At 35.7% G+C, this 12,495-nt stretch overlaps 1 protein-coding gene across 1 annotated transcript; it reads right to left on the bottom strand.

The window, feature by feature from the left end:
• Positions 1-5,334: 5,334 nt before the first annotated feature.
• Positions 5,335-5,688, bottom strand: LOC107469565 (uncharacterized). The gene has a single exon (XM_016088940.1). The coding sequence runs from the start codon at positions 5,686-5,688 to the stop codon at positions 5,335-5,337; it is 354 nt and encodes a 117-aa protein (XP_015944426.1).
• Positions 5,689-12,495: the final 6,807 nt, after the last annotated feature.

Here is a 12,495-nt window from a genome sequence, read left to right as displayed (position 1 = left end):
ATCACAATTTTAGAGAGAAAAACACACATCAAAAATAAATTATTGGTTGATAAAATGCAACCAATCAATTAGGCTCAAAAATCTTACAGGTTTTGTGTGTTCGAGCTCTAAACCATGTTCCAATATAATATTTCTTCAAACAAGTGTAACAAAAAATTTTATTCAAATTAGCAAAATACTTTAAAAGTTTTCTTGGAAAAGAAAATATTACTTCAACCAAGTGGTAAAATATGCAAAAAATCAAACAAATATGCAATCAATTATGCAAATGCAACAATGAACAAACAAATAAAATAAAAAAATTTTTGGTGTTGAGTCAAGAAATAACTAACCCATGGAGATCGGTATCGACCTCCCCACACTTAAAGATTGCACCGTCCTCGGTGCATGCTGAGATGTGCAAGTGAATGGGGGTTGTGGTTTCTCAGCTGAGCTCTTTTTGTTCCTTTCCTTGCCGGCGGTTTGGGAGTAGCTTTCTCCTTTCCTTCCTTGGTGGCCATCCTGAAGAAGGGAAGAGAAAGTAAATTAAATTCAAATAGATATCTAGCAAGGAAGAGAACGGAAGAGTGGTGATGGATGCACATTAGGATGTAATTGACATTAACACATGCTCGCGAGTACATGGGAAAAGCCATCAATTGAAAATAGCTAGTGCATATAAGGACAAGTGAATGCAAGGTGTTTATTGGCATGCCGGCAAAGGGCACGAGTAGCATAGACCAAGCATCACTTGTAATAAATCACCATGTTTGTATTGACAATTATATTCAATTAATAAAATAGTAAAAGGAGTTTATGAAAAGCAAGCATTGAATAGTATAAAGTATAATAGAGAAGTGCATAATGCCATATGGGCTTTTTCACAAATACATAGCATGTATGGTAAATAAGCTATTGAAAGTATTAAATTGAACATGCAAGCAACCCTTCAAAAAGTAATATATAATTGTCAAACAATTTCATAATAATTTACAAGAAAATAAATTTTCAATTAAATTTTTAACACTAAAATAACAAATTTAGAAAAAAAAAATGCACAAAATAAAAAAATGCAATGAATGAAAGTATGCAAATAAATTAAATAAAATAGAATGGAAGTGAGAGAAAATAAGAAAGAAAGAAGAAAGAAACAAGAAAAGATAAGAAGAATAAGGATTCGGAGAAGAAAAGATAAGAAAATTGGCACTAATCTGGAGAGGTTATGCGACGCTGGCGACGCGGTCGCGTGGGTGACGCGGTTGCGTGGTGCGCAATAAGGTTAGGCGACGCAGACGCGTCGGGCACGCGATCGCGTGACTTGATTTGTGCTAGTGGCGCGAGTGCAGCCTCGCGGTCGCATAACTCTCTGTTCAAAACTTAGTATTGCCAAAATCCAGGGTGACCCGGTCGCGTGGTCGACGCGATCGCGCGGGTGGCCTTTTTCTTAAAATGACGCGGCTGCGTGGGGCACGCGGTCGCGTGGTAGGGCTTGGGCTTCCAGCACGAGTCCAACCCAATTCCAGCTCAACTTTCGGCCATACATCTTGTTACGTCGAAATCCAGGGCCACGCGGTCGCGTGGGTGACGCGGACGCGTGGGGAAGCCATTTTGCAAATGACGCGGCTGCATCAGCGATGCGGTCGCGTGGGACGATTTGTGCCCTTGGCACGCCTCCAGCCCTGCTCCTGCGTAACTCTCTGTTCAATTTCTTTTCCTCCTAACGCACATACGACGCGGACGCGTCAGCGACGCTGCCGCGTCGCGTGCGTAAATCCCTTTTTTTTTTGAAAAATGAAGAATGCAGTGTTAATATGAATGTGACGCAAAACTCCAGGTTCAATATAATAAAATAAAATAAAACTAGTAAACAATTAAAACTAAAATAAAATAAAACTCAAAAACAAACAAAACTAAATAAAATTAAAATTGAAAAAGGAACGATCATACCATGGTGGGTTGTCTCCCACCTAGCACTTTTAGTTAAAGTCCTTAAGTTGGACATTTGATGAGCTTCCTGCTATGGTGGCTTGTGCTTGTACTGATCCAGGAATTTCCACCAATGTTTGTGATTCCAGTGTCCTCCGGGATCCCAAACTAAGCATGTAAAGCCCTTAAGAAGCTTCAAACAGATTCTTAGGCTCCGGGGGTGACAAATGCCAGAACAGATTCCAGGATCCCAAACTTTACTTTTACACCCGTTTTTGTCTCGATCTGCATTTTTCCAGCCAGGTGAAAGGTGATCTGAATTCTCACTGCAGTGACCAAACAGCTTCCTAGACCCATTCAGTTGAGCTTTGCACCAACCTTTGCATTTAAACCTTGAACTTCTGAGCTTTACACCAACCTTTGCGTTTAAACTTAAAGCTTCCAACCATAATGAACCTTGCAGGGCAATTCTTACCACTGGCCATCTTTCTCTTACTCTTAATGTCACAAAGAGCTCTAAGTTGACCATCCATCTCTAGTAACCCATATTCAAGTGGAATTAGAAAGCTAAGGGATATGAATTTTACCCACTTGAATGTTGTGAAGGATGATGGCAACTTAGGGGGAGGTATTTTTAATGAAATTGCAAGCTCCAGTCCCTTGTGCTCCTCTCTGATAATTACCACCTCTTTGCAAGCTTCTTCAATTTCAACCTCTTCCTCTTGGTAGCTCTCTTTCAATTCAATCTCCTCTTCATTGCTTTCCAAGGGCATGGTAGGTTGTGCTTTTTCTTCTTGAATCTCCATCTCTTGATCAACCTCTTTCAAGTCTTTAACTGTGATATGCCTTGGAGGTTGTACACCTTCCTCAGCATCAATTGCAACCGTCTTGGAAGGAGGCTCTATGTCTTGACTTTCCCATGGAGGTTATGCATCTCCTAAGTCTTCAACCACTTCTTCTTCTTCTTGAACAATGACAGCGTCTTCTACTTGTTCTAGTATGAATTCATTCTCTGTCTTGTCCACTGGGGTTTCTGGTATCTCTGTCATGCTACGCTCTTCAATAGACTATCCACATGGAGCTGTGGCTGATCCTTGTATATTTGAGCGCCTAGAAACCCATTGAATTACTACTTGCTCCAGTTGTTGAATGGTTGCCTGAAATCGATCCACTGTTTCCTTGAAACGATCCTTTGTCTCTTGATGTACTCAGCTTTCATAAGTAGGATCATAGTGCTCTTGGATTGATGGATATGGAGATGATGAATATTGAAGTGGTGATTCTTGGGAGTAATTGGGTTGGAATTGGGGTGGTTCTATATATGGTTCATATGGCTCATAAGGTGGTTGGTATGGTGGTTGAGGGTTAGGGTCATATGGAGGTGAATGGCGGAAAGGGGCTTGTGAGTTTGGTGGTCCAAGGTTATGTTGAGGAAAGGGTTCATAGGCATATGATGGTGGTTGTTGATAGTCCATTGGAGGTGGTTGTTGCCATGAGGATTGATCAAGTCCTTGTGGCTCCTCCCATCTTTGATTGTTCCAACCTTAATGCCTATTCTCATTGTAATTTCTTCTTCCTGCAACATTATTGTAACCAGACTCATAGCCAAATGGGTGAGAGTTCATGATAGCAAATAAAAAAAATTAAAAACAAAAATAAAAACAAATTGAAATTAAAAGGTTATTTAAATTTGGAATTTGAAAATTAACTTTCGAAATTTGAAAATTTTTAAATTTGAATTTTGAAAATTTTTAAATTTGAAATTTGAAATTTGATTTTTGAAATAAGATAAGATAAGATAAAATTTTAAAATAAAAATCAATAACCTCTTAATTTACGAAAAAGCAAATAAAAATAAAAAATAAAAACAAATCAAAAAGCAAATATTTACAATAACCAATAATAAGGCACACGTTTGCAATTCCCCGGCAACGGCGCCATTTTGATGAGAGAACTTTTGCGTGGTCTAGAAATTTGCGGATAAATCCTCGTTGCAGGTATAGTTTCTAAACCTTCAAAAGTCATTTCATACAAACGTTTTGGTTGTCACATGTAACAAACCCCCTTGAAATTGATAACCGAGAATTCAAACCTCGGGTCGTCTTCTCAAGGAATTGCAGGGAGGTATGTTCTTATTATTGGTTATGTGTTTGTAAATTAGGGGTTTTAGAAATTAGGAAGCAGTATGTTGCATAAGAAGAAATAAAATAAATAAATAACTATAAAATAAACTCTTGGCAAGGTACGAAAACAGGAGTCCTATCCTGGTTATACTTATCAATTGTAAAGAGAATTGGATTCTTCTCCCACTTTGTTAACCTCTAACTATGAAGGTAAGTTATGTGGATGAATTAATTCTGATTCCTCAAGTCCTAGTCTTTCCTTGGGAAAGACTAGAGTTATTGGAACTTGAATTAATTCTTGAAGAATTCCAATTTTCGATCAACAATGAGTTTGATAACTCAAGGGTCACCAATTATTTAACCAAAACCGAAAGGGAAAAATAAATCTAAATTGAATTGAAAGCAATCTTAAACAGAATAAAACAATCATAATCTGAAATACCTCAAATAATATTAATTAAGAAAATCATAACATAAATGTAGCATAAGCCAAATAGGCAACATATCTAATACAAGCATTGAAGCATCTGAAAGTAAAAAGAGGAATATAAAGTAAAAGAACATTGAACCTGGGATTGAGAGTCACTCCTAAAACTAAGAGAAATCCTAAATCCTAATCCTAAGAGAGAGGAGAGAGCATCTCTCTCTAAAAACTACATCTACTCCTAAAATTGTGAATGTGAGAGCCTCCTCATGAATGAATGGATTCCCCCACTTTATAGCCTCTAATCTGTGTTTTCTGGGCCGCAAACTGGGTTAAAAACAGCCCAGAAATTGCCCCCAGCATATTCTGGTACGTACAGGTCGCGGAAAAGTGACGCGGCCACATGGCTCACGCGGCCGTGCGGGTTGTGTTCCTGCCAGGTCATGCGTCCGCGTAACCCACGCGTTCGCGTCACCTGGCGTCGAGGCAGCTATGGAAAATTATATATCAAATCGAAGCCCCAGACGTTAGCTTTCCAACGCAACTGGAATCGCGTCGTTTGGATCTCTGTAGCTAAAGTTATAGCCGTTTGAGTGCAAAGAGGTCAGGCTGGACAGCTTAGCAATTTCTCCAACTTCTTGTCTTCCTCTGAGCCATTCCTGCCCTATAATCTCTGAAAATACTTAACACACATATCAAGGCATCTAATGGTAATAAGAGAGGATTAAAAATAGGGAACTTAAGGCCAAAGAAGCATGTTTTCAATCAAAGCACATAATTAAGAAGGAAAATGTAAAACATGCAAATAGTATGAATAAGTAGGTAAAGAGTAGATAAAAACCACTCAATTGAGCACAAGATAAACCATAAAATAGTGTTTTATCATTCACCAATAATTGTAATGGGTATTGAAAACCTAGAATGAGTTGTTCTGTCACCAGGTAGAAGTAAGGACGCAATTTCACTGGATGCAACATTTAAAACAATCTTTCTTCTAAACTGAATGGCAGAAGAAAGTCCATTCCAAATAAATGTCTTACCACACCCACCATACCCATAAACAAAGTAAAAACCACCAAAGTCTGTAATAACAGCATTGGGTATCTCATCGAATACTAACGTTTGCTCATGAATCATCTTTTGTTCCATATATAAGTTTGTGTGAGTTAACTCATTTGTATCATATGCTAACTCCTCCTCTATTAGCTTATTCTGAAAAAGGCGAACATCAGACATCTCAGATATGGCATTGATTGATAGTCTCGTAAAGATCTTGCATTGCTATTGAGTATCTTCTCAATCTCAATAAGACAGAGATTTTTCAATTTGTCATCAGTCATGTTTAGTCATAGCAAAATCACATGATGGTTTTATGAAATATTTAATAAGTAATTTCAAAATAAAACTATTAATATTATTAATAAAAATAAAAGTAATAAGAGAATACAATCTTGATATAAAAAAAATAGTAAAATACCTTAATTTTTCAATACTTTTCTCCTCTCATATAGTATATCGTCAGCTAATAATGTCCAAGTTACATTTCAAACACGCTCTAGTTTGCTAATGCTATTAGATATCAGTAGTATCGCAAATAGTTTTCTCAATTGATGACCAGATACAAGTTCAGCTACCTCATTAATAGATGTAACGAATGTAACGAATTCCCTATCATCACACAGTAGTCCATGGAATAGAAAGTATCTTGGAAGTTAGAATATGTAATCCCATTAACTTTTCTCATATGTTGTGCAACCTCTCTGAACAGCTAACAAACTTCTCATATAGTAGATATCACATGTATCTGATAAAACATAGTTTAACCTTCCAATAGAATACCCTCTTTTGCGTGGATACCATTCCCTTGCTTCTCTATCATACACAATTTGACTTGGAAACTCAGCATAGTTTGACCTGCTTCAATTCTTTGTTGGCTTCTATCCATGCTAATAACATCGTACATTTTTCTTCCTATTCTTCCACGATTTCCTCAAGATCGTCATCATCTTTAAAGATGATATTTTGCTCTCTAGGCAAATGAAAAGTCAATCTCATAATTGAAGGCTACCTCTGATAAATATCATAAGCCAAAGTTCTCCTCATAGACTCACATGCAGACAAATACCTACAATTATAAAATTGTTTAATCCCATTAATAACCTGAGCATCCTCTCCACTAGAAGCTTCCTTTAAAACTCCAACTACTACCCTGTTTAGACCTTTATTCACGTACTTGAACAAATATTTGATAGCATTTGACTTGTTACAGTACTCTACATTGACATGCACTTGATAAGACATCAGCAAATATGCATTGTATGGAACCACATTCATATTATCCATATGGACTCCTTTATTCTCAGTAACTACTCATGTGTCTCGTCTTCTATATGATGGATATCCACTATCATCGATAACTCTGGTGCTACTAAATGTTTTAGGATAACATTTGGTGCAGTACCCATCTTTCATGCAAGGAGATTTTGAGAAAGCTCTACCACATGGTCCATGAATCATATATGCAGATAGAGGTCTTCGCGGTGCGGTTTAGTTCGATTTTTGAGAGAAAAGTCATCCGATCCAATCGTTTAATTAAATTACGGTTCGGTTTGGTTCGGTTTTTTTATCGAGGCCATCCGAACTAAACAAAACCAATTAAAATTGGTTTGGTTTGGTTCGGTTTGTTCGATTTTTCAATTAATTCAGAAAAAATACTACCATACTATTTCACAAAGTTATAACATTGAAATCGACAAACATAAATACACAATAGCTAACAAAATCTTGATCAAATGAAATTTAACGACAAAAGAAATTCAAATACGACAATTAAAGAAGTATAAAAGTTCAATAATCAACACAACTAAAAATAAATATAAATTTTCATCAAAAGATAGCCAAGTTATGGTGTCTTCAACAAAACAGCTAAACTTCTTTACGCAAACCAACCTGAAATAAAAAAGCAGTTACATAATAAGAACAATAATAATAATAATAAAAGTGTTTCCATCTTTGATTGCTTACAACACAACTTGCTAACCCTGACTGTGTTATTTGTCAACAAAAGTGTTTGTTTCCCAGCAGTTTGAGTTTTTTGGTCAATAAAAATGTTGCCTCTTCATCCTTTTCTACCTATTTGTGACCATTTCTTGCATGTATAATGTCTACCCAAGTTATCCTCTTTTTCTTATAAGGACACGTATATCATCTATGTAATTTTATCAAAGATATTAACAGTCCATCCCAATCTTATCAAGATATTCATATTCAAAGAAAATCACAGCAATTCATTTAGAGATGAAAAATGGCACTAAAAAACACTTAATCAACTCCAGATATCCATACTCTAACATAAGCGCATGTGATGCCTTAGCTCAACTCTAAAGTTTCACATGGAAGTATCTGTTAGCCTTGCGGCCTTGACTAACAAACATTAGTCAACATAGCATGATATGATATCATATACCTCATACCAAATTACTAAATACTAATAATGCTTCCAATACAGGGTGCATATTCTTTCCTAGTACATCATAACCAAAGCTACAAGTGTTATAACAAATAGGACAAAGCTACAAGTGTTTTACTATAATTTTTATCTATCAATTCAATTTCTTTAGTCTAATCATTCAAGAGCAGAAACACAACAACAAATAAACTAAAAACAGAACTACAAATAAATTAAACAATGATTAGTGAACCAACAATCAGAAGAAATTTTCTTAAATAATGAAAAACAAATAAAACAATGAACACTGAACTAGCAATAAAACAACAACCAGCAACAATGAAATCATCGAATCAATAACAAGTAAACCAATAAAACAAACTACTTAATTCATGTATTATTGTTGCAATATCTTAGAAATTAGAACAGGATGGATGGATGTTTCGTTGTGCTCAATAGCTGTCTAATCTATATCAACTACTTATTTGTTCTTATAATTATGCATTATGAGTTTGGATCAAAGAACACCTAAATCATATTATTATTATGTTGTTGAAAAATATTTAAATAATTACATACCTGACTCGGAGGCTCGAGCTCTATGTCTCGGTGGTGCTGTGCTGGGTGGCTCGGTGTTGCGGGTGGCCAAAGACGGTGCTGGGGGTGGCGCCGGTGTGTGTCGACGACCGCGACTCCGCGAGGGTGGTGCTGGCTGGGGTTCGGTGGTGCTGTCCGCGAGGAGGAAAGGTTCGGCGGCGCTGGAAAGAAGGCTTTGGCAGCACTGGGAAGGCGGCGCCACCAGGTGGTGGGAGGAAGGGCTTCGAGCTCGAGTGGGGGGGGGGGGGGTTTGGTTTTTTAGGGTTTTTAATATACCGGTTCGGTTCGGTTCGGTTGGAATTTTCATGGTTAAAATCGAAAACTGAACCGAACCGCAATAAAAACAACAACACACATTTTTTTCGGTTTTTTTGGTTATCGGTTTGTTCGGTTTTTGGTTTTTTTGGTTCAGTTAGTCGATTTAGATCAGTACGGATTGGTTTTGAACACCCCTATATGCAGACACAACTCTAAACAATTTTGGATGTCGAATAAGATCTGGCAACTCTAAAGATATTAATTGGTCAATTTGAGTTGTCGTTGTTATCTTGTGGTCTCCACTCAACCATAAAAGAATGTAAGTATGTGATAGACCTCTTTTTTGGAATTTCACTGTATACATCCCTTATAAAAAAAAGACAAAAAATATGTTATCAATAAACTATCTATTTTATATATATGCTTTGATAAATTATGGATGATAATAAAAAATCAACAATATGTTAAATAAAAAAATATTTTACAATTTATTTTATAACAATCTAAAGGAACATTTCTCTGAAAATAAGGTTGGATGATGAGCAATACCTGCATCTAGCACTCCAAATGAAATTTTTTGCTTAAGATATGAGATTATCATGTCAAGCTTAATTTTAAACACCTATATGATATATCCGGCTGGCCTTCAACTTTTAAGTTCTTTGGATTGTTAACTCTGCTAATCTCTTGCCAACTCGAGTTACATGTCATTATGATGAAGATGTATGGATATCCATATTTCTTACAAATTGCCATAACATCTTGACAATTATTAAACATGTATCTCATACCACTAGTGAAGGACACGGGTAGGATGACACATTTACCTGCTTTGGAAGCACGAGTCTCACCCCTAACAATTGCATCTTGAATCCCCTTATATATATCGCTCCTCACCTTGTTTTGGTTGTTTCGATAGTAGGTCAGCCTTTGTGCTTCAATCATAGAAAAACAATCAACTAAGAACTGCTAAAATAGTCTTCTACCATTGCATACTTGACCCTTCTTTCTTGTTTACTATAGAGATGATATGAACTACTCCCTTAAACTCACATGACATCTCTTTCTATTTTCATCAGCCCTATGAGATTCTCGCAAAAGAATGTCTTCTTGGTAGCCATATTCACCTTAAGAAAACATCAATAGGATACTGAAGAGGAATACATACTATTTGTGTCTCATGAATCCTTTATAAATGTCTGAACTTTAATTGAATTATAATATCACGCTCCGCATCTCCAGAATCAAAATCTCTTACTATTAGAACTGCGATCTCATTAGAAGATGGTAAATTGTAGACTCTCGCATTCTTTGATATTTTCCAGTACAACTGCAGCCTTATATTTGTGATATCTCCTTAATTTAGATAGTTTCTTACTGTCCTAAATGTGTGAGTAAGAGTATTATGTTGATCGATCATACCCTTGAGATCTAGAACCAAGAACTGGTCAATGTTATTGTTGGTTGTTCTTGAACTGTATAAAATATTAATTGAAAAATGTTAGTATTCATAATTAACCAAAATCAAAGTACGAACTGCTTTAATATAGATCTAATAATTTTGAAATGCATGATACAAACCTGAAAATTTCTATCCTATTTGAGACCTCATTTTTTATATCATAAATATATAACTACGCAAATTTTGGTCTTTATCCCTCAATTGGCACCAAGCTTCCAATTCTGTGGTAGACAAATACCTATAATTATAAAATTGTTTGATCTCATCAATAACCTGAGCATCCTCTCCATTGAAAGCGTTCTTTGAAACTCCAACTGCTATTCTATCTAGACCTTTATTCACGTACTTGAACAAACATTTGATAGAGAGTTGTTGCAGTACTCTATATTAACATGCACTTGATAAGACATATTATTGTTACATGCAAACTATTTGAATAATTGTTAATTATTATCGTCATTACGTAAAAACTAATCCGCACTTAGTTATAAATCACAATAATTACGTGATTTTTTTAATTATACAAATTTAGGATTGTATCCCGAAATATATTTTTGCTTGCAATAATTTATTTTATCAATTTCAACAAAATTTATTATTGTTTACCTTGCTCAAATTTTATCTTTTTGCTTTCTCTATAAAAAAGATACTTAATAAGTTATTCTAATTTATTTTATTAATTTTCATTGCCCTTCTATAAATTTATAGTCTAATATAAATTTTAAAATATCTTCGACATTTAAAATACTACATAAAATATCATCAACCAAATACATATGATCTTATCAAAATCCAAACTCAAAAGTTAAATAGTAAAAAAAATATCTAAACACATAACATAATGTGAAGAGGCAACACAACTACACAAGAGATTAACACAATGGTCTGTTCAAGCTTGCATAACTTCCTGAAAAGTAGTACTTTTTCATGGATCTAAACACATACACAAACACAAATAATTATTAATTCAATTTAACAACATTGCTTAATTATTTTCTATAACTTAGTCCATATTTTTCAATTGTTTTGAAAATAACCCTTTTTGTGTAACCTCCAATTATCACGTAAAAGAATCTTTGCCCATATGATATATAAAAGTTCAAGAGTTCTAAATCAACAACAATAAATACCTTAACATTCCCACATATCCAAATAAAAAAAAAGACACAAGCCAAAGATTCAGTTGGTAAGAACACAGTCACAAAATGAAGATGTTGAAATTCAAGTTTCTTCAGACTTTTCTGTTGATTTTTTGTGCCAAACACACCATAGAAGAAACAACATAGAACAATCCAAAAAAATATACATAGTCCACATGGAGAAGTCCACCATGCCAGCAACTTTCAATGATCACAATTGGTTTGAATCATCATTGCAATCAGTATCAGAATCAGCAAAGATGCTATACACCTACAAGCATGTAGTCCATGGCTTCTCAACAAGGCTAACTAACCAAGAAGCCGAGGTGCTCTCGAAGCAACCAGGAATCCTTTCGCTCATGCTGGCAAGATTGAAAATTATCACGTCTGAGTAATTGCTGGCAAGATTTTCATCAATAAAATTTCAAAAACAGCAATAAATAATCAACAAAAATCCAATCAAAAACCATAACTGAAATCAACAAGGCAACACTGCACTAACAGCAGCTCTCAAATGATACACACAATAAAAAACACCATTATCAACAGCACAACAGATTGAACAAAGCCAGGAATCGAGAACAATCAGCAACAAAATTAAAAAACAGCAACAAATAATCACCATAAACCTGAAATTAATAAATCTATAAAAAAATTCAAACACAGCATACTTAGAAATTAAAAAAAGCAGCAACAGAGTAATAAATATATTTTAACCAATAATTTCAACAATACAAAATCAATGATTATATTTCCATTCACATTCAAAAATCAGTCTCATTAAACAGAGCATGAAAGGAAGAGCTGAAAAACCCTATAAGCAGTGACATTAACCTTTGACGGAGAGCAGGACGACGAAGAGACAACGGCGAGCAGCGAAACGAACCACAGACGACGAACCACACGACGGCGAGTAGCTTGAATCCTCAAATAGAGAAGCCACGGGAAATGGGAACGACGTGCCGAGCTAGAAGAGGATGAGTTTGGTACAGGGGGAAGGAGGAAGGAGTGGAGGCGCCGACAACCACGGACGGCGACGACAGAACCGTTGAAGAAGCTAGGGTTTTGAATGTGCTATTCTGAGTGAGTGAGGTGAATCACAAAGGAGGGGGTGTTGGGGGAAGGGGTGGGTGGGTAAT

The sequence above is a fragment of the Arachis duranensis genome, chromosome 10 (assembly GCF_000817695.3).
Source record: "Arachis duranensis cultivar V14167 chromosome 10, aradu.V14167.gnm2.J7QH, whole genome shotgun sequence".
NCBI classification, from domain to species: Eukaryota; Viridiplantae; Streptophyta; class Magnoliopsida; order Fabales; family Fabaceae; genus Arachis; species Arachis duranensis.
This window is presented reverse-complemented; position numbering and strand designations above follow the sequence as displayed.